This window comes from Parasteatoda tepidariorum, chromosome 1, assembly GCF_043381705.1.
Source record: "Parasteatoda tepidariorum isolate YZ-2023 chromosome 1, CAS_Ptep_4.0, whole genome shotgun sequence".
Taxonomy (NCBI): domain Eukaryota; kingdom Metazoa; phylum Arthropoda; class Arachnida; order Araneae; family Theridiidae; genus Parasteatoda; species Parasteatoda tepidariorum.
This window is the reverse complement of record NC_092204.1, coordinates 103794658-103817869: the sequence shown is the minus strand read 5'-3', so window position 1 is coordinate 103817869 and position 23212 is coordinate 103794658. Positions and strand designations below refer to the sequence as shown.

At 30.6% G+C, this 23212-nt stretch overlaps 1 protein-coding gene across 2 annotated transcripts in view; it reads left to right on the top strand.

The window, feature by feature from the left end:
- The window catches only part of LOC107449775 (formin-F), a 111771-nt gene that overhangs the window by 51862 nt on the left and 36697 nt on the right, over positions 1 to 23212 (top strand). For both annotated transcript variants that reach the window (XM_016065433.4, XM_016065424.3), the window contains 2 exons: positions 6813 to 6988; positions 17610 to 17742. In XM_016065433.4, the coding sequence (XP_015920919.1) occupies positions 6813 to 6988; positions 17610 to 17742 (309 nt within the window). The remainder of the gene's footprint in view (positions 1 to 6812; positions 6989 to 17609; positions 17743 to 23212) is intronic.

Here is a 23212-nt window from a genome sequence, read left to right as displayed (position 1 = left end):
GTAAAATGCAACTACTGTGTCCTTAATTCATAAATATTTAGTCTAAAAAATATTCTTAACTCACTTAGATAATTTTTCCTTCCTATATCGGAATTTTGATAGTTCGAATAGTTCAATTTATAATTATTATTAAATTAATATCTAAATATAAGTATAAAGACACTCCTAAACTTACAATTAATGTTAAAATATATGAGCTCATTTTTTTTGTTGAGAAATTACTATATATCTCTTCTTCATCAGTTAAGTTTATAAGTAAAATTAAGCTAATACGTTATTGAAGTTTCAACTATTAATCTAGTTTTATTGGTCGATCGTTCTAAATCAGATTATTATACATAGATTACGCTCAGGAAAAGGAACTCGGAACTCTTGTTGTTATCGCTTTAACAATAGTCACTGATCCTAAAAGTGAATGAATTGAAAATTAACCTTTACCTCTGTGCAATACATATGAATGACGAGAAAGATATACCTGCTGATATGAGTATTTCGATGAAAATAGATTCAGATAGACGGTGACATCGATACATTTATCGTATCTTTAATCAAATCTGCAGTTCTAAAAAAGTCATCTGCGAAACTCAAAGAAACAAGACCACAACGCCTACGAATATTGTTTGTTGCGATTATATCAGATTATGCGTTCTTAGCTGAGATTACGTTTTAAGCTTGAAGTAATAAATTATAGAATCAGTGCACCGAAGTACAAAAAATTTGATGATTTAAAATTAAGAATTCGAAACTGGGTACCGTGACTAAATCTGAATTACATAAATAATGATTTGTTTGCCAATATTTAAACGGCGTTTATCATTAATTATTATTCTTTTGAGAAAAGTTAAGTTTATTAGTCGGAGTTAGATAAGGAAAAGTTATACCTCGTTTACACTGCACACAGTTGATTGTGCGTGACGTCAGACTTAAATATTTTTTGGAGACACTCACGAGAGCACCTCAATGATTTAGCAGCATCGCACCTTCTTTTTTTGAAGATGAACCTTTTCCAAAGAAGCGCTTTCTCTCAAGTTTGACGAGTAACGAGAATCACTGCACAGAAAATAAATTCTGGTATCGTAAAGACATTTCTGGAATAAAAAACACCATTATTATAATAACTGATTAAACCAAAATAATTTAGACCATTTAAATAGTAACGGTTTACCGGTAATTCAGGTTTTTAAAACTATGATTCTTATTACCACGCATTTAATGAAAATACAAAACTGAAAAGTAAATTTAACCGAATAATGGCTTTTATGACCTACGCTAAGGTATCATGACAAAATTACCAAATGTCATCACATTTTCCAAATTTTAACGCATATTATAAAATAATATTTTATGGTTAATTTTGCCAAAATCGTTACCAAAGTACGATAAAATTACCGTACCTTTTGGAGTTCCCTTATAGCCAGAAACAAGGTAAATTATACCTTATTCTGGTAGTTTTGACCATATTGCTGTCGAGGTGCCTTTGTGTTATATTTTGTTACAGCTCTAGAGCTTAAAAATACTCCATTCGTAACGCTGTATTATACGTTAAAATTAAGCCAGCTGGCCAATTTAGGTGGAATGCACTGTTAGAAATTTTTTTTTCTAAAATTATGGCTAAATAAGCGGCAGCAGCCTGTCCATTCAATTAACAGTAAAGTTTACGTTAAAGAACATTTTTTACCCTTATGGTTTTGAAACCGTTTACAACTAGTATGGTTATAAAACCAAATATACAAAACTAATTGTTTTTTTTTTATAACTAGTATGATTTCAAAACCATTAAAAAAGAAATTGACTGGACATTGGAGGTAGGCTTTTTGTTAGATCATAAGCATTGAAGAATGCAGGACACTAGAAATTTTTCATGTGTTGAAGAGAATAGAGAGAATAATGCGTTGTCAACTCTGGGACTCGAACCCCTGTTCTCTTGGCCATGAAACTGACAGATTAGCCCTCTCGGCTATAATATCTATGCAGCTGCAAATAACTAGTGTCTTCATTAGGAGGGCCTAGTTGGTGCGATAAAATTCTAATTGTTTAACAGTATTAGGTGAAAGCAGTTAATAAATGGTTTTTCTCCCAGTTAAAAATTTAAATACCATCTTATTTATGGTTATTTGACAGTTTTGTTTGAACGTGGTAAAATAAGAATTAAATAAATTGTTATTTAACCATTTTTTCTGAAAACTTTCCAATAGTGTACGTATTAGGTTAGTCAAAGTTTTACGACAATGATGCAGTGTGTTTGAACGGTTAGTGTTTTAAACGAGTCTTTATTTTTAAACAAATACGAGTGATAAAAATATTTTACTAAAATTAGATAGTAAGCAGTTGATAATAAAGCGAATGAAAGTGATCGCTTTCTTTGACAATGATAATGAGGCGGTCTATCTTGCTTGAAATAGCATCGCTATCAATCATGTAGATTGCACAGTTCGAAAAAAAGAAAAAAAAACACGCTGAATAACTTTTGATCTAATAATCGGATCGTCACGTACTAGGACCCAATCATAATGATTCGAGGGGGTCACTTCAAGCATGCTAATTAGTTAGGGTGGAAGATATTCTAAGTTGCAAAATTCGATACAAAACGTATTTTAAATAACATTTCCTTAATGTTAATTTTTAAGAGATTTATGTTTTAATAAATTTTTAAGTGATTCAAACAGCAAAAAAAATTTGCACACAATTATAAATTTCATTTATCTATTAAAATAGATGAAATAATGATAATATAATAATAGGCAAAAAAAATTTAGAATTTTGTAAAGTACACAAATTGTTATATTATTTTAAATAATGTAATTTTATGTGGCAAAATACAAAATTTAAGCGTATTCGGTCCAACAGTTCCTGCGTAATCGAAGTAAAATTAACATTAAGTTGCCCAAACTTTCGACCACTTTTCTGACCCAACTACTGGGATCCTATTTCCTGGATTGCGGCTATCCCCTTACATTTTAGTGGTAAGGAATCATTATCTATCAACAACAAAAAATTTACGTTTATTCAGAAAAAAATATGTTTTTATGTCTGATTTTGTAACTTGAAATATCGTTTGCGCTAATTTAGCATATTTGAATTCACCCCCTCGAACCATTTAGATTGCGACCATTTTCGTACTTTTTGGGCACCCTGTTTAACTATTCCATCATAGTCACCATCGATATATCTGTTTAATTGGCTCACCAGAATGAGTAGAGCAAAAATTAGTTAAAGATTCATATTTATTTGATTGAAGGTAGAAGCAGCAGAAAGGCTGTGTCTTTAGTAGAAGTTATAAATATTACTAAATGGTGTCCGGAGATCCATGTCTCATCAGCTTATAAAAATTTATTGACTTTATAAATAATATATTTAATGAATCAAAGGGTTTATTTAATCAGAAATTAATTTTATCTTTATTTTTCTGAATGATCTCATAAATGCAAAAGAAAAAGACTTAATGGATGAAATAAATGATCCCAAGAAACTGAAGCAGAAATAAGATCTTCATTAAGCTTCACAATAAACAGAACATGTTTCGAGCGTTCAAAAATGGAGTTGATTCTCAATACCATCAACAAGTGAATGATGACAACAGAACAAGTCAACAAAAAGAAAAAGCACTATTGCCCCCCCCCAAAAAAAAAATAATAATAATAATAATTATGAGAATGAGCACTGTGTTTTAGCGCTCCACACATGTTAATCTTTATGAAGCTTAAATAACCTATTAACAACGGCGTAATTTAGTTAAAAATTTTAAGTTAAAATCATCAGTTAAAAAAAAGTAAACATACGGAACATTATAGCTAAATCAGGTTAATGCTGTATATTTTAAAATATTTATAAAAACTTGAGCTTAATGATATCCTCTAATACGTGCTTCATTTTATAGTTCATTATTCATAAATTCTCAAACTAAGTAGGAAAAAAAGCATGGCAAAAATGTATAACAAATTTAATGCTCGCGATTCAAAATTGTGACGACAAAAAAAGCTTATCCTGATGGTATTTTTTTATTTATAATGTTTAGCTTATGTCATAAAAAAAACAGAGCTTTGATAAGTAAATTACATCGTTCAACAAGGTAGAACAATCTTTCATTTTTTTATTTATTTTTTCCTGCTCAAAATCATCCATTAACAAAACGATTCCTGCTAAAAGGCAGGCGATAGTACAAATGTCTGTCACGAACTTCATGTTCGAGTGGTCTCACTCGAAAGTTGAGTTGTGGAATGCCAAACGTGCCGGGAAATTCGATTTTCGTTCAATTCAAACAGGACTCCCCAGAAAGTTGTTACAAAAAATGCTCTTTTGTTGTCAATCACCCTCTCTGTTTCGTTCGATTCCTCAGGTGATTGAACTTTCGATGACTCTTATATATCCATTTTAGCGGGGGAGGAACGGAATCGAAGAAGCAAACGATAGAATGAATGCTTTATCGAAAAGAATAATAATCAAAATCGATTGTTTCTAGAGAACAGAGGCACTTTTAAAAGGTATATTGGAGTAAGTTTTAGAAAAAATGTTGCATGCAAATTGTAGCTTGTTTGTGGAAAAGTATACATTATATATAAGAGAAGTCAATTTAAATTTTCTATTTCCGTATGAAAACTTACAAGACATGTGTTTTTGATGCTTTATTACTGTCATCAAGTTGGAGAGATGTTTTGATATTTTTTCTTTTTGTACATATTCAAAAAGGTGTCTTACGCTAAGCTTCTTATCAAAACTCATCATTTCATTTGGACTACATAACTTCATTTGGACAAAATGATGGCGCTGCTGTGAAATATTTACCAATTTTTTTCTCTCCATCCTATTAGTAAAATATTTAGGACTTCCAGAATGGGTCTAAAGTTTATTCATTTAATTTTTAGATAAAAATGTAATTTTTTTTCAAAGCATAAATATTAACAAATTTTACTATTCAAATTCAGAATGGTAATTTCGAAAATAAAGTATTTATAAAAATATGTTTGAAATGTAACATTTATGTCCCACTAAAACCTAAATCTAACCCGAAATTTTCATAATAAGCTTGGTTAATCATTTTTTGCTACTCACTTGATTCATCTTGGTAAATTTTATTTTCATATTTAAGATTATGTTAAAAATAAAACTAAGAATGAAGTTAAAAATGAATGATTCTAATAAAAATCAAGATTTCCCTATGGATTTAGATAAAAAAAACCATAGAAATGTAATGAATCACAACTGAGGAAACTAAAACTAAAAATATCAAAACCTGTTTGATTGCCTCAAGACCCAAAAGGGAGTTAAAATAGGCTTATTAAAAGCACTAAGTTTTAACAAGCAATATAGCAAGTTTTGATATTTTTCAGCTCGCTTTCTATACTAGTGATTCAACGAATTTTCGTAGACTTTTTGTACTTTTCTCTTAAATGTTAGTTCTTTGATTTTCAACCCCTGTTACATACATTTAATACATTTTTGTTTGAGATTCTTTAAATATATATTGATACAGGGCATGAAATTTCAGGTATCAGTTAGAAATTCTTTTGATCGCCACTACATTTGTAAAAAGTATGAACAATTTTTAAAATGTTAACTCATACAGAACTTTAAGAACTAAGAGCTTAATAATAATATCATTAATGTAAAATAACCTTATAAAGCCATAAATTAAAGTTGCTGCGCCGAAATTGCAACAACACTTTGTCATAACGCTTTTAGCTCTTAGCTATAGCAAAAATCTTAACTACCAGTTAGATAAATGAACTTATCGTTTTCTTTTATTATATTTAATTGAATTTTCGAAGTTCTTTGTAAGCGTTGTTTTGTTTTAGTTCTATGAAATGCTTAATTCCTTAACATTGTCGCTTGTTTTTGAAGAAAAATACATTTTAAAAAGTAAAATGGGACTTATTTTAAATAATTTAATTTCTCATTATTTTTTAGGTTCTTATATTTATTTCGATATTAAATTTAATACACATCATGGTACGTTAACATGGCATGCACCATTAATCCATTTAAACTAATGGGAGGATAAATACAGAAAGGTGTTATTTATTTAGATTTTTTTTCCTTTACTCAGTTTATAATAGAATTTATTATTTGACAAAATAAAAACAGACAGGAGTAAATAAAAATCTAAAAGAAACACTTTTTACGTATAATAGAACTAAAATCTAAAATAAAAGATTTAGAGTTGATAAGAAAATTTTAAGTTTCGACTTAAATACACAATGTGAAAAAATTTCAAAATACTAACATAAATTTACGTAATTCTATCTTAATTTAAAATTTCCTGTAAAATGAATCATAAAAATTCAACTAACTATTATTCCCTCATGTTACAAATATAATCGTACAGAAGTAAATAAAAGTGTGACAGAGATGCTACGCAATATATCGTAGAGTGTCAACGATTTAAATCTACTGTATCAATTAACCGTTTCCTTTAAGAGATGGTAGAGGACGCTGGGGCCCGTATAGCCAGGAACGTCGTGATGACGTCAGAGTAGATCGTCTTTAAGTATTATCGTTCATAAAAGATTCAAACGTATACTATCTTCGAGCTATTGTGACATCCCAATCCATAGCGCGTAAGCGCAAACTCTCACTAAGGCCGTTTGACTTAAAACACAAACTTTTTAAGACATAACTCGCTGGCTTACACTAAATATTATGGCGATGGCGATTTGGGGAGTAAGTTTCTTGCCTTGTATTAATGCATATTAAATTTCCCTTTATTTAAGCATTAAATCATGTATAGGCTACCTGATTAGACGTGGTGACTATTTAAGGTGGTAACATTAAATTGAATAATTATTTCTTAACTTTTTTTTTTTTTTACTTTTCAGATGATTCTGCTGGCCAAAGATTACGTCCATTATTTGAAAAAGTACAGTAAAGTAGTATCAGATGGAAAAGATTTTGACACTGTCATCAAAGCTACTGATAAAAACCTCCTGGAAACACCAAAATGTTCACAGCTTTTGGTATCTTTGAAAGATGATTTGAGATGTGCTACTACCATGTAAGCAATTTTAGTTCTGAAATGCTGAACATAACTTAAACTTTTACTGTGCAGTATACCGATGCTCACAAAAAATTTACAGTTAATAAGCATCCATTTAATATATATATAACCGTTAAAGTATGAAATCCGTTATTTTATAGAATACCTAGTTATTCCATGAAATAACTGATCGTGTCCGTTAAAGTGTAAAACTCTCTTGTATTTCATGGTTTAGCTAGTTATTTCATAGAATAACGATCTGCAGCCCGTTAAAGTGTAAAATAATCCATATCATATATCTCGCCCGACAAATACATATAGTTTGCTTCAAATGTATGGAGCCTGTCCATATATCATGTTCGGAAGATTATGTTTCAGAAGATGAAGTTGAGCAGAAAATCTGCAAATTGTGTTTTAATGAACTTAACGTTCAAAGAGAAAGAGAAAAGCCTAAAAAATTTTTGTAAATTCAAGCGAAAAAGATGAAATTAATGTCAGATCAATCTCATTCTGAAGCCTCTGTGGGGCTTACCGTCCGTATCCCAGTGCCTGAAGTTGACAGAGGAAAAGGTGTTGCCAAATCTACTTTAGCTATCATCATAAAAATAACCGAAGAAGGATTTTTCCAATTGGGCACAAGAAACGGCGCATAAAACAATTATATTCTCGATTCCAGTTCAGTGTTATTCAAAATTAATGTTATTCAGTTCAAAATTAATTAAAATCGAAGAAGTACCGGATGTAGAAATATCGCTCCGATCGGTTGCTACAGCTCAAAGTTTAGGTACTGGTCAGAGATTTAAAAAATTTTCGTGTAAAACCCATTGTGTCAACAAAAAATGTTCTTTGTAATTCCAAGTGTAATTTTAGTAATCCTTATTGTAACAAATGATTTTATGATACGTTTCCATAAATACCATTTATACGCTGCATAAATTAGATAAATTGCTTCGTTTTCATTTTAATTGTCTATCATTAGTTTATTTATAGAATACCTAGTTATTTCATCTTAGATAAATTGTTTATTTTACACTTTAACTGTCTCTCACTAGTTAATTTATAGAATACCTAGTTATTTCATAGAATAACTAGTTAATGTGTCAAATTAATAACACATTACACACTTTAACGGACACGATCAATTATTTCATGGAATAACATTCTATGAAATAACTGCTGCTACTTTAACGGTAACATATATACTGATTAACTTTTAATTCAATTATTGGGTCAAAAAGTTATTCAGTTGTTCAAAACATACTTGACCGACTGTCCTAAAAATGGCCGAAGTTTTCAAAAATAAACTGAAGAAACACAAGGAGATAAAAATGCATAGTTTGTTGCAAACTGTTTAGGAAACTAACTTTTATTTTCCTCACAATTCAAAAGTAGCTATAAAGTTCGTTAACAGATGGCACTGCTAACTTAAAAAAACTGTAAAACAATGAATTTGAAAATAAAAATATGGAGCAACAGTTTGGGTACAAAATTTATTAACATTTTACAAATGTTTCGGTTGGAACAGCTTGTAAAGCAGCTTAATAATTATCAGTTTAATAGTTTTGTTAAAGTTTGGAGAAAAATACTTGACCTGAAATCTCTTTTGTGACTCAAAAAATAAAATGGCAGTTAATTACAAATACAATGTGCGACTGTGAATTAGGTTTTTACAACAGCTTTATTCTTTCGGTTTCGCTGGGAGTGAGGAAATCGATGCTTTCGTCATCATGCAAAAAACTTCAAAGTATTTTTAGTTTCAAAGAAGTAGTACGCAACTGAGCAAGGTGCCTATACTGTTAAGGTAATTCTAAAACGGCTTCCTATGCTAATGCTGAAACAGGTAATAGGCGATGTTAACAAAAGACTTGTCAACTACATACGAAAGTTTGGTGGACAACTAGTCTTTGAAAGATACATCTTAATTTGAATTTCCACCAAATGTGTCCAACAACTTGTAATGACAAGAAGTTCATTGATGCTCTTACCAAAACATGGAGACTGCAGATCACTACAAGGCCTTATCAAAATCAAGACATTTTTTTTTTGTGTTTCTATGATTTTTCTGCGAGTGTTTTTAATTTTATTTCTGCGATTATTGTCTGCCACGTTTACAGCTCGTCGTTGGTGGTTTTGGGACGAAAGCATTATGGTGTGCGGGGCATCAGCGGTCAAATGTTGTTATTACTTAATTTAACTGTTACTTGACTTTTTCTTCTTCTTCCAATAGAGGTTTCGTTTCATGAAAAATAAAAAGGTATTTTTAGATCTAACAATAACTTAATTAGGTAATATTTTTTAACTAAATAAAATTACTAAAATCCATTTTTTAAGTCATGATTTCTTTAAAACTCTTGATGATATAGAAATGACAGAGATGGCAATTATAAGTGAACATCTAAGCTTTGATGATGGATCTTTAAAGCCTTTTATGGAAATTGCCTTTAGATGCCTGACTTTAAGTCAACAAAAGCTTTTATCAATGCTATTTTAATTTGTTCATTTACTTTTCTAAAATCTTCTTCGCAGGGTCCTTGAAAAATTTTTTTTTATTAATATTATGACATTAGTGTGCAAGTATATTCACTATACGCGTCTGTGTAACTTTGCCAACACAGAAGAAAATAAAAGATAAGAGGTACGATGCATAGTAGCACTCTAAAAAACTGTCACATGACGCAATAGGTGTAATACCTATTGTTTAATTTCTTTGGCAGTCAATAGGATTCTAAAATTAATATTTAACGACGCATTCTCAATTTGGAAACTACCGATTGATGCTGTAAACTCAAATTATCAACTGTTCAATTCAAGGTTAATTTCATATTTGAACCCCGTTAAATGCTAATAAGGTCAGTGAGCCAATACTCCACCTTGAAGAAAATTATATGGTTAGTTGTTTAGGGTGTGCGCTCTGTGTTTAGTCTCTTTACTTTCGTGATTAGAGAAAAAGACTTCAACGCATAACAATGACCAACTTGTTATTATTAGTGTTAATATTGATGCGATAAGAAAAATATTTCTACCAGAATCCTCAATTGGCATCACCTTTAAGTAGTTTATTTATATATGGAGTTTTACATGCACGGAGCTATTTCTATTTTCTGACATTAGACATTAAGTACAATGGGAAAGAAAGTATGAACATAACTACCAGTATATAAAACAATTTATAGTGTTTCTGGCCTTAATGGAACACCAAAAAGTTGAACAATTTTTTCCGAAGTGCTTTCGTAATGATTTTGGTAAAATTAACTATAAAATATGGTTTTATACATCGTGATAAAATACAGCAAATGTGGTAAAATTTGGTAATTTAGAGCCTGGCATAAAAACCATTTATTCGGTTTAATTTACTTTTCAGTTTTGTATTTTTTATTTATTGTGTGGTAATAAGAACTATAAATTTGAAAACAAAAATTTTCAGCAAACCGTTATCATATGAATAGAAAAATTGCCAAATGAATGATTAAGTACAGTATATTTCGGTTTTATTAACATGAATTATGGTTTTTAATTACCAGAAACGTCATTATCATAGAGAATGGTAATTTTGTCAGAATGTTTTTAATCCATGTAGCTACGGGTGCATATATGTGCGGAACAATTTAAAAAAAAAAAAAAAAAAAAAAAAATCTTCAACTGTTTAACAACGAAGAACTAACTTTATAAGGACAAATAGAAGAGTTTGAGAAACAGGTAAGAAATATTTAGAAAAAGTTACTCGAAAGAATCTTCTGTTCAGTTGCGGATTGGGTTGAAAAAATTTAAAACTAGAAGAAGAACAAAATGGTCAAAGGACAATATCAAGGCACATTTCATGACATGTTTTTAATTACTTAACTTCACAAAACATTCGGGAAGACCCATTTGCTGTCGAATAAACTTCCAACTAAGTTTTTCCGTCACTGGTGCTGATTGTCCTGCTCCTTCTTAGATACATTAAACTTAAGTTAGCGAGTTGTTTAGTTTAGTTTTCCTATACTATGCCACACGTATAGATGTAACGGGTGGTAGTTTACAATTCAATGGCTTTGAACGACTCGTTCTCTTTTTCAGGGCTTTTCCTTTTGGATGTAGTTGTCTTAATTATAATGCAAGCTTTCATTTCTTTTAAAATTTGTTACCTATACTATAAAAGGTTAAGAACAGAGTTTTTTTTCATTTAAGAAAAGGCTAAATAAGTATCACTGGACTGAAAAATTGATGCGAGGAAGATTAAAGTTTTCGTTGCGTTTCAGATGGAAAAATTTTCTTGGCGTCAATTTATTTTCTTTTGTAAGTGGTTCGTTTGAAAACGTTGCTCTTTAGTTTTCAGTTATAAGGACAATCCGTTGATGAACTTTGTAACCATTTTTAAAAATGCGTGAGAATAAATTTCTGATCACTTTTCATTTTTCGTTAACTTATTTTTTTAACTGTAAATCATTTTTGGTCACCTATCATAGTATGTTTCAAGAATTATTTTTAATATCGACCGCTCTGATACCCTTGCCGCGTAACTTTTTAACACGCACTTTTACGTTTTACGTTTTTAGCACTTTTACGTTTCTAGTACGTTTGCGTAAGAAAAAATTATGCCTTCAATTTATATTTGAGTTTTAATTTTTAAAAAAAATGTTTGATTCATTTCATGAAAGAGAACGTATTTTTAAAAAAAAGAGAAGTTGATTTTGAGTTTCTGGTAATGTTCTGGTTACGACTGGATGGACTAAATTTATGACTGGTGACACATCACATTCGGAAAATATTCCTAGATATCGAATTGCTCCTGAGTATGTAATATGCTTACTGCTATATGAAACCATTTTTTTTTCTGCCACCCATAGTTGCGCTGTATAGTATTTTTTCCATTTCTTAGAACACCCTATTGCGTCTCATGACTGTTTTGAGACAACGCCCATATATTTAAATGCCTAATATAACTACAAATGTATCTTTCTGTAATAAACTATGACTAAGCCAGTAAACGAATTCTAAGAAGAAAAAAAATCTGAAATGAAAAGAACCCATGAGAGAAAAAAGAAAATTTCCATCTCTCCAAGAACTCCTTCCCACGGTGAAAACTGGTTGTAATCGTTGATAACATTTTATTAGTTCCATTCTGCTATCTGGGCCTTGATGAGGTTTTGCGTGTGTGTGTCGTAATTTAATATTGCTAAAGGAAGATATACGGTCCCGAAGTGACAGCTTCCACGAAATAACGGAAGTCGTAAACAATGAAACGTCTATCGCTCTGCCAGAGGTAGTGGAAACACAAACAAAATAAAAACTAATAAAATCGAATGAAAGGGCGAGGGGAATTAAACTAGCAAAATGGCAAAGAACACTCCCAAACATTCAAAATCTCGTTTGTCAGATGAGCATCAAACCGTTCAGTCCGCAAATTTCATTTGTCAAATTTCTTCAAGGTCGGATTTTTCAAAATGGCGACGTTTTTAATATTATGTGAAAGCAAAATAAAAGAAATATAAGCCGCCATTGGAATATAAATTACAAGACATGACGCTGAGTTGTATTGTATTCTACTTGCATCTTGGCGAAAGAAACGGAATTCTTTTCTTAGATGTTTTTTTTCTTCTTTTAATCAAGATAACAGCAGTCCGTGTTTGGAAGACACCCATTAGGTTAGCTAAGGCTGCGTGACTAAACTTTCTCTTAGAATGCGTTTTCTTTGAGGATATCCCATCCATTGTTTTGGGTATAAGAAGTAAAAAATAAAGATGTCTCCTTTCTTATGAATCTCAATGACGAAAAAGACCTTTAATGTTGGTCCCAAAGAGATACCGTTAAACAAAGAGAATGTTCTCGAAAAACTGTGACTTTATCTTAACGAAGGTCAGCAGATTTAGACAAATAAAAGTTTTTAAATATGTTTGGTTACTTAATTCTGATGAGATCTCTTTGAACCTTGAAAATGGTTTAAGTTTGCTCTTCTAATTGAAAAGGATGGTATAAACACACAACATACTTTCGCTGAAATTATTGCGAATTGTGTTGGGTACACAAAACTTCTTTGAATTGTTCCTTGCTTCGTTATGATTGGTCAAGAGATATATTAAGCGGGTTTAACTTCTGAAAAAATATTATGTAGAACAACTAATAGTCACAAGATACTTGATTGTATAACCAGATTTTAATATTTTAAGTTTGAATTCTTTATAGAAAACTATATAAAATTGATACGAATCACTAGTTTTCCCAATCAATGTGTCATAATTTCACATAATAAATTTATATAGAACCACATAATTTAAATTTAACTGTCAAAACTTAATTTTTTCTACTGAAGAAATTATTCATGAATTTTAATTTAAATAATAGGTAACATATAAAGATTTAGAAATCCATCCCGTCACGTGCGTTTCGATGGAACTTCACATTTCTGAAATCATTCATGCTTAAAAAAGCTCATGCTCACCCATAAACATATACATCACACAACCCTGGCTAAGTACCTAGCCCGTTTTTCAAAACTTTATCTTTTAACGGCCAAGATACGATTACCATGAACGGTAACTCCATTCATAGTAAAGCCAGTCAGACGACGAGGACTGCGTCGCATCTTTACAAATTTCCACACCACATCCAACGAGAAGACTTTCAGCCACTGCAGATTTAGCGCGCACCTTGCTATCTAGCAGGCATAATGCGCATGCTCAATTACTTCAAAACTGAATGTGAGAGTAACAGTAGAGAGATTTAGCACTTTCAAGTAGATAAATCTGCATGCTACATGTTAACAATATGGAAGAATTTACCCCGACCCGCCCTTATTTAGGGTATACGGGTAAATGTTTATTAAAATCCAAAAAAAAAAAAAAAATATCCAGAGAACAGTAGAAACATAAATTACATAAAATACACATCAGACATGGCAACAGCCCATGAACATGGCGGGCGTAGAACAGCTAAAATCATGTAAGGTGCTAAACATTAAAACAGCAATATATTAAAAGTGTCAATTAAAAGAATAATTTAAAAGAGCAATTTAAAAGATAAACGTGCAAAAATTACAAGAGAACAATATTGTAAAACAATAAAAAGCATTACCATTAAAACCAATTAAATAGTACATAAGTAAATAACAATAAAATTGGAGCAAGTAAAAGAAGAATAGTTTATAAAAGACATAGTAAAAAAAATGAGACACCCAAGCTGGAAGGAACAAGTTCCGAGACATTAAAGACCGTCCCCCAATACATCCTCTAAAGTTTGTTTAATAATCTTTTTTATGATATTTCTACAAGTCAGGTTAGCATAGCATTGATGTTGGCCAATATTATTAAAGTTATTGATTTTCCGGAGTTATTGATCCGGATTGTCTGGAATTGAGAACAATTTATTAACAAGTGATCAATAGATTGATATTCACCACAGTTACATGTTAACAATATGTTCTGCAAAGTGTACAGAACATATTGTTAACATGTAACTGTGGTGAATATCAATCTATTGATCACTTGTTAATAAATTGTTCTCAATTCCAGACAATCCGGGGCAATAACTTTAATAATATTGGCCAACATCAATGCTATGCTAATATTGGCCAACATCAATGCTATGCTACATGTTAACAATATGTTCTGCAAAGTGTACAGTTTGCTACAGAAAAAAAAAATGTTCTCAACAGAGTTTGGGCAAAGCTTACGAGTGTTCAATATCTTTGGTATTGCTAAATCTTTCCATATTTTAAATTACTGAGTGGGGATAATTAAGTCATATAAACTGGACGACATGGAGACCTTAACATTCGATTTATTTGTTTATTAAAAAAAAGAAGTATAACTGTTTCAATTTTAATTTTAAATATAAATTCGAAATTGCTATTTAATGCTTTTTTCAAACAGGAGATTGCTTTCAATAAAAATAGAATTCTTTATTTAAAACAGAAGAAAGAGAAATTAATTGTTAGACGTTTATAATGATATGTTTGGTCGTTCACTTGAAGTGTAGATTAATAGCTAGAATAAATATTTCATAATAATAAAGTAAATCGTCTATTCTAAGAATCTCAGAAATTAATTAGATGCCGCAATTTAAATACTGAAAGCATATTATACACCATTATGAATCACAGAGTTCAATTCTCAATCCAATTTCTAACATTACCATGTGGGAGTTACTAACTCATTTTTCCACTAGGATAGCTATATATAACAGAAATTCGATTAACTCCTGCATGCAAAACAGTATAACCCTTCCAATTCTATTAAACGAGAAATTAAATTTCCATGTGCGAACACTATCCATTATCGAAACTCTTGTGGTAAAATAAAAGTGACCTCTGAGGTCACACGTGTGGCTATTAAAAGAAACTACCGCCTAAGAAAAAGGCCCGGCAATTTTTTCTGACACGTGTAACCCTGCCCTCACCTTCTTTTAAAACTCTTCATTAATTTCGTTCCTCTCGTTCATTTGTAACATTTCAAAACGCGATGTCAGTAGCTCAAATAATAATAATAAAACAAGTCTGGGCTCTGAAACATTATGTTAAGCCTGGGGCAGATTGTTGAATATTCATCTTCTCGGGATGTTGAACATCTGGGAGCCCTGTTGTACGATCACTAGGAAATCCCTGTCTTCTGTTTTGGTATTTTGCTTTTTTGGATGTTCATTAACAGTTCAAAAGCCTTCGCAGAATTTGAAATAATTTTTTCTTAATCAGTATTTTAATAGTTCACGCATCTGTTCACCTTAGATATTTTACTTTTCAGTGATTAAAAAAGTTTTCTAATTAGAACAAGAGAAAAACATTTGACTAAATTCTTATGATAAGTAATTAAATCACAATAAAAAATAGTAATGAAACAGACATATTACTTTCAATAGCTTAAAAACTCTACAAACGTATTAAAATGTGCCCAATTATCAGTCAGATATTATTTAAAAAAGTTATACACAAAATTCAAATATTCAAATCAAGTATTGCAAAGGTGATTAAATTACTATCACAGGCGGTATAAATTGGGTCGGAATGTATAAACCTACAGTAAAATTTGTGTTATCAGACAGCTATCTATAAATTATATGCAAAATTTGAATCACAAGTTATAAAATGGATTATCCTACCTAACTATTGTAAGGGGTATACAAAATGCACATTTGGTGAGAAATTAGAAACTTGCGGTAATATGTGTGGTATCAGATAGGTATCAACAAACTATGTGTAAAATTTTAATCAAGTACTGTAAAATGGATTCAATTACTTAACCATCATAAGCAGTATTCAAAGTATACATTCGGTATAAATGTGTGAATCTACGATAAAATATTGAGGTATAAATCATTTCCATGGTGGGATAAATTATCTCCATCTAACCATGCATGGACAGGCGCTCACGCGAATCTCATTTTATTACTCGCCAACAAACGGTGTTTTCACACGCCAGTGGAGAATGGACTACACAACAACCTTATTCAGCACCAATTAGGAAGAATAATTTTGTACCTGAGGAATAGATGAAGGCCTTGGCATTGAAAAGAACAAGCTACCTTTTGAGAAGGAGGCTCGGGGCAATATAAATAAAATTAAACCCTTTTTCTTGTTTTTGTGGTTCCGGGCCATGATTTGCAAACAGTGTTTGAGACATTAATCAGGAGTGCATGAAGCTTTCTCAATTTGGTTGAGATAACCTTAACCATCCAGATATGAAGAGGTTTTCCCACAATGCTAGATTGAAACAGCCTGCTTGTTTAGGCTAGGCGATTCTTCTTTATACACTTAGTTACCCGTGAAAATTGATTAAAGTTTTTCCGGAACTGCGTTTTTAATTTAAAATGCTTATAGTATGGTTAAAGAAAACTGTTAATATGTTTACAAATGAAAATCTTTTCTCTAATTATACCTTTAAATCTATATACAAATAAAATTATTTCCAGATCACTGAAAATTGTCGATTAATCAAATTATGAGACCATGAAGCAATAAAATATCGTCATGAGATAAAAATGGATAAGAGGCACATGGATATAAGAATCTCTTTTATATTTCACTTTTTCATGCAAACTGATGTTAAAACAACTGCGGTACTTATGAAAAAATTTCTCGGAAACTGCAATTCTATAAAAGTTTCTTATCAATACAGCTTCTGTTATAACTTATGTACTCTACATTACTTAAAAAGAAGTTGTATATCATTAATAGAAGAGTTTACGCTATTTTTATTTTTTAAAGATTTTTTTAGTAGAACTGTAGCCTTTTTTTCTAGAGGCAACCTGTATTTTTTAAACAGTTTTACATTGAAATTTTTAGCTACGAAATTCTGTAAATTTAAGATAAACTATTAGTGAAAAAAAGGAAAGAAAACAGTTAAATATGTTTAAAAGAAACTTAGGAAGATGCAATGAAAGCCATCTTAAAATTTTAAATTAAAATTTTCGATAATATTTTTAGAATTCTGATTGGAAAAAAAACACTATCATTTTATAAATAAGTGTGCATTTAACTTCGTTGGATGCACATTGGAAAAAAAGACATCTTAAATGTTTAAATGAAAATTAACGGTGACATTTTCAAAATTTTAATTTAAAAATATTTTATAAAATCGAACTTTTAGAACGAATTGAGATGAATCGACAATCTGATTATGATGCAAGTTTATGTATTTAAAATATATGTCATATTTTTCTTTCTTTGTAGTTTCATGGAAGACTTTATTGGGTCTGGAGGTGTGGAGTGCTTGCTTGAAGTACTACGCGTCTGTCAAGCTCGTCAAAATGATACAAAAGCACCAAAGGGTCGTCAACAACAAACTATGCTCCGAAAAATATCGGTAATTTGCATTGCATTCCATTACAGTTGTAAATATATTTAGTAAAAGTTATGTAATTATGAGTTAAATACTTAGCAACGTTCTTGTTGGCTTTTAATATATTTTAAAATATTGAAAACTAACAATTGAAGTTGATAACATTTTTAGTAAATGTTATCATCTTCAAACTAACATTTCTGATATTTAAGGTGAAATTGCTTGATAATTGTATGCCGTTTTGTAAAGTCAATAGGAATAAAACTACCTTAATCTACTTTAATTTCTACATTTAAAATTTTAATTTATTATTATTATTATTTTGAAAAAAAAATATGCTTGCCAAAATTGTATAATCAATTAATGGAAGACAAGAGTTTCAAAAAAGCGGTACTTCTGGATAGTTGCGGTCAATCTGTCAAATTAGAAAAGTAAAAAAAAAATCATGTTAACTTAGTCTATTTAATTTCAATAAAAAATTTTTTAATTTTTTTGGGGACTAACGAGATTATTAAAAAATAGTTTCAATCCTAAAAAAAAGAAGAAGAAAAAATTTAGTGAGTACTTACATTGAAAATATGGAAATGGTAAGACCAGAATACGGAGACATAGGGATACTGACATTTTTCGAAAGGATCCATGGAACTTAAGGCCATTATCATTGATGACCTCTGCTCTTCAGAAAAAGATTTCTCAAAATTGAGCAAAAACGTTTCAAAATACTTCCTAAGCAAATAATAGATGAATTTAAAAAAAACCTTGTATTTATAATTGAAGAAGCATATACTCATTTTTGAGCAAAAAGCATAGCGATGAGTTTCAAAAATGTTGTGTAGATAGGAATGTGAGCAAGAGAAGCCCGTTGACCGGCGAGAGGTTTTTAACCAAGGACCGTCGGATTCGTAGTAGGATGCTTTAACCATCATCATTGTACACTTCAGTACAAGGAGAGTCAGAAAGCTTTAAATAGTGGCACCCCATCGACACAACATGGATACTAATTTCCAATTCCAATGGTGCGAAAGGTTGCGATTTAGAAAACATACCCCAATAGCTTAGCCAGGAAATTGGTAATTTTAATTTCTCTTTTCGCTTATTTCAATATATTTATTCTGTTATATTATTAAACTTTTAAGCGAATGGAATCATGATATGTAGCTACCGTTCGTAAAATTTTAATTAATTGCGCATGCTCACATCTAGTATACATACATCAGCTCTGGTGAAATGCGTATACACCCGTGAAAAAATATCAAACTTATACAGGGTGCGTAGCCAAATCTTTCAACAAAAAATAAGCACTTTTTAAGTACTTTTTAAGCACTCAAAAATGCTTTAAAGCACTATATGCATTAACAAAATGCAAATTAATTTTCAAAGACTTTACATGAACATGATAAAATAACTAGTTTCTGACAAAGAACTCTTTTTCTTGGTTTTATTAGCCATTATAAAGTGAGATTTTTCGGTTCGATATCAGAGAGGGAAATATGAAGCCTGAAATTGAGAAATCTTGCAAAATGCAGCAGAGTGAAAGTGAAATAATCTCACCGAACCCAACTCCAGAGCAGTAGCGAGCCTAACTCGCGCCCGGTGCACAATACCTTTTTAGCGCCCCCTCCTTCGAAAACCATATAATATTATATTTTAAATATACTCGCAAATTAATAAAGTAAAATATATAAAGTCATAGGCTCAAGCTAGGCCTTAAATTTGAGACAAAAAATGTAGTTGAGAAAACAAGACTAGATTTTGCAATTTATATGATCATCTAGAATTAGTTCAAAAGATACCTATTATTTATTTTATATATTTATAAAGAAATATTCTAAAAATTCACAGATTTAAAGCAATAAAAAAGTAAATATTCATTATCTCTAAGGAGATACATATATTTAATAATAATATGATTATAATATATTAATAAAAGTAATTACTATGTATGCGGGTTGGCGAGCGCCAGCGAGCAGGGGGCGAAGCCTCCTAATTTTTTAATAATCCCCATCGTAACGTTGAACGTGAGAAAAAAAAATATATGTTTTCAATTATTCCAAAACATGTCACAACGATTGGATATTGTTTAGCTGCAGTAAATCCTACGAAATTCAATTAATGTTTATCACAATTTACAAATAATTCTCATCTTTTTATTTACTCATTTCATCTTTTTATTTACGAAATAACATTTATTATATTACACTGGCACTAAATTTAAAATATAATTTTTAAGAAATCANCAATTATAATAAAAATAAAAATTATCCAGCAATTTTTTGTTTTATGGACCATTTGGCGCCCCTTTGTGAGTAGCGCCCGGGGCATGATGCCCCCCCCCCGTCACTACGCCACTGCCCAACTCCAGTAGACGCACATGCGGACCCGCAAGCATTTCATCAAACATGTTAAATGATTGGCTCTTTCATACACTATGGACCGACGGTACGCCGAAATAGATGGTGGTTTGAATTGTGAAAACGTTGAACAGAACAATGTGAAAAGCGCACTTTTACATAATACGACACGAAAATCGAAATAGCAAAGAAAGAAATATCATTTTCGAAAAGGGAATATTAAGCACTTTTTAAAAACACCCAATGAAAAAAGCATCTTTAAAGGGCTTATAAGCACCTTTAAGCACTTTTTAAAAACGCTACGCACCCTGTTACATAAAGAAAAATAAGAGATTTTGCAAAAACCAATAAGTTAAAAACGCTTACGTAGTGGAATATCATTTTAACTTAGACCACAAAACAAACATGGACGTAGACGATCTCTACAAAGCTGTGGCACATGATTCAAGGTGCTTTGCTCCACATAAAACTGCTGTTCTCTGAGCAGAAAAATTTGCTAGATTTTGATGAATTCAGCGATGAAGAATGAAGCTTTTGTGATTGAAGAAATTCAGTTTCTGCGTGAGGTCTACAAATAACCATAACTTAAGGCTTTAAACTACACGGGTAAGTTAGTCAGTAATATAGCGCGATTCATTTCTAAATTTCATCAATCTTCAAATTCGCATTCCATGTTTTTAGTTTGAAGATCTGGTTGAACAACATTTAACAGCTAGCTTTGTCTTTGTAGAGTTAATGACTCCAACATAACGTAAAGATACGTAGCGTCTAAAATTAACGCGAACACGCACATGGGAAGTTGCTTCAAATCTTACGTGCGGGAGCTTACGGAAACTAACGTAAAAGTACGAAATCTATCCCTATTGAAAAGTACAGATGCTTGATTTCAAAACTGTTTTATTAATGTTAACTCGACACTTTGTAGAAATATAATTAAGTTAGGCAATTTTCAGTTTGGTTTCTTATATAGAGTGCATACAAGAAACCAATTATTTGAAATGCACTCTATATATATACCATATTATAGAGTGCATTTCAAATGCGATTGCAATACTTTTTTAGTCATTTTTTTTATTGTGGTGCTCTTCAAATTGATTTTTAAAACTGGACCTCATTTGAACTTTTAAAAATTATTATTATACTCAGCACTTTAAAGAACCACGTGATCAAAAAGTAACTTTACTAGCTAAATCTACGATGAAAATGTTGCTATTGGAATCTTTAGCTATGAAATGATAAATTGCTCGTGATTATTCAAATAACAAAAATGGAGGAAGAGCGTTTTTGAAATCTTACGTTCATTTACTGAAAAACGAATTAAATCTATTACAGCTATTTTACTGGCAAGATGAAGCGAAAAATTAAATCTTTGCCACTTCTTTTTATTTTATTTTACTTTATTTATTCATATATTTATTGTTGGAATAATTATTTATCTTTCGGGCAAACGGCTCCAGTCGGTTTAGGCTACATTTTCAACAACATTTTTGAATATTTTTAAAAGGTCATTATTCAAAATGTTTAAATTTGAAAATTCTTCATATTAACTTGTTATTTTATTTATAAAAACAAGTATTATAAATTTATATTTCTTACTTTAATTATAAATTTCTTTATAAATACTTGTTATAAAAATTAGTAGTTATTTTTTTACTTACAGTGATTTCGCCATTCAAAGAAGCTATTTATTTATTTATATTCAAAATGCATCAAAACCTCGTGAATAGAGTATGCTTTTATCATTATTTAATAGCGAATAAATATAACCAATAAAAACTGCAAAAGAATTTTGAGTGCTTTTACTTTATTTACTTAAATATTTTTTTAAACGAAATAACAACTTGAATACCATTCAATAAACGTTCAAATAACATTCGCTTAGTGAGGTTTTTTTCTTCTAACTTAATGTTACGAGTAATGGTATCATTTTACCTTATTATCCTCCCAATGCATTTTCGAAATCATTTGTCCTAGTGCATCAAAATTCCGCATTAAAATTTAACCCCGTATATCATAATAATTAGTTCTTCCGGGTATGATAGGGTCCACAACAAAATGCTTGAAATAATAAACTCTTTAGCAGCCAAGTGATGCCGACACCTGCTCGTCGACCTTAAGGGCCGTCTACCTCGATACAGCACTGCATTTCGAAATATTCTATAAAATAAAAGAGGAGGAGGGGGCGCGAAAGTAATTTTGCCGCGCCTAGTTTCTGTTTCGTTTCTTTCATCATCACGTGATGTGAGGGGAGAGTTTTTCAGCATCTTCAGATGCAAATCTGACGTGGTGAGGTCACGTTGTTGGAAAAAGGACTTTCGACCGATTAGCAAATTTTTTTTTATAGTTTGCGTTTTATGACTTCTTGGAGAAACTCATAAAAATGGGCAAGCAAACGATTTTGCATATTTTTTTTTATCTTTCTTTTTATATTTGTTATATGAACTGTGTGATACGGACATATTGTTTTCGTGAGGTCAAAATGTAAAGAAGGTTCGTTAACAATGATTCTCTTTGAAGTCTGCCGAGCAACAGTCCGAAAGTGCTGTTAACTTTAAAATAAAAGCAGAAGTTGCAGTTAGTTGAGTAGTAGTAACTATGAGTTTGACAAAATTAATAGTTATGCAGCGTGCAACGAATGCCAAAAAGCAAATTACTCTGTCAAACATTTGAAGACTCAATCGAGATTTTATGAGCTTTGCCAATAAGTTCATGTTGGTTTTTAATTCTATCATTTGACAATGTTTAGCTAATGCTACACACGGAGAGTGAAGTAGGTTTCTCTGGCAAAAAGTTCAAAGGCCAACAGAGATTTTTTAAATTCCTGCGAATTTAAGTTCACTAAATTTATAGGCAGTAAATTTATTAATTATAATAAATGCCAAAAATATAGGGGAAAGGGAATTTTACTGGAAAAGGGTTTGAGAAAGCTTATAAGTTTATTTTGACTTTTACTGTAACAATTCATATTATCTTAAGAATGAAGAAATATTAAATATAAAAAATAAAGTGAGTATCATTGGTAAAAAGTTTAAACGAGTTTATATGTTTATTTTGACTCTTACTGTAACAATTAATATTATTTTCATATTATTTATATATATATATATATATATATATATATATTTAATATACAATGCGCAAGG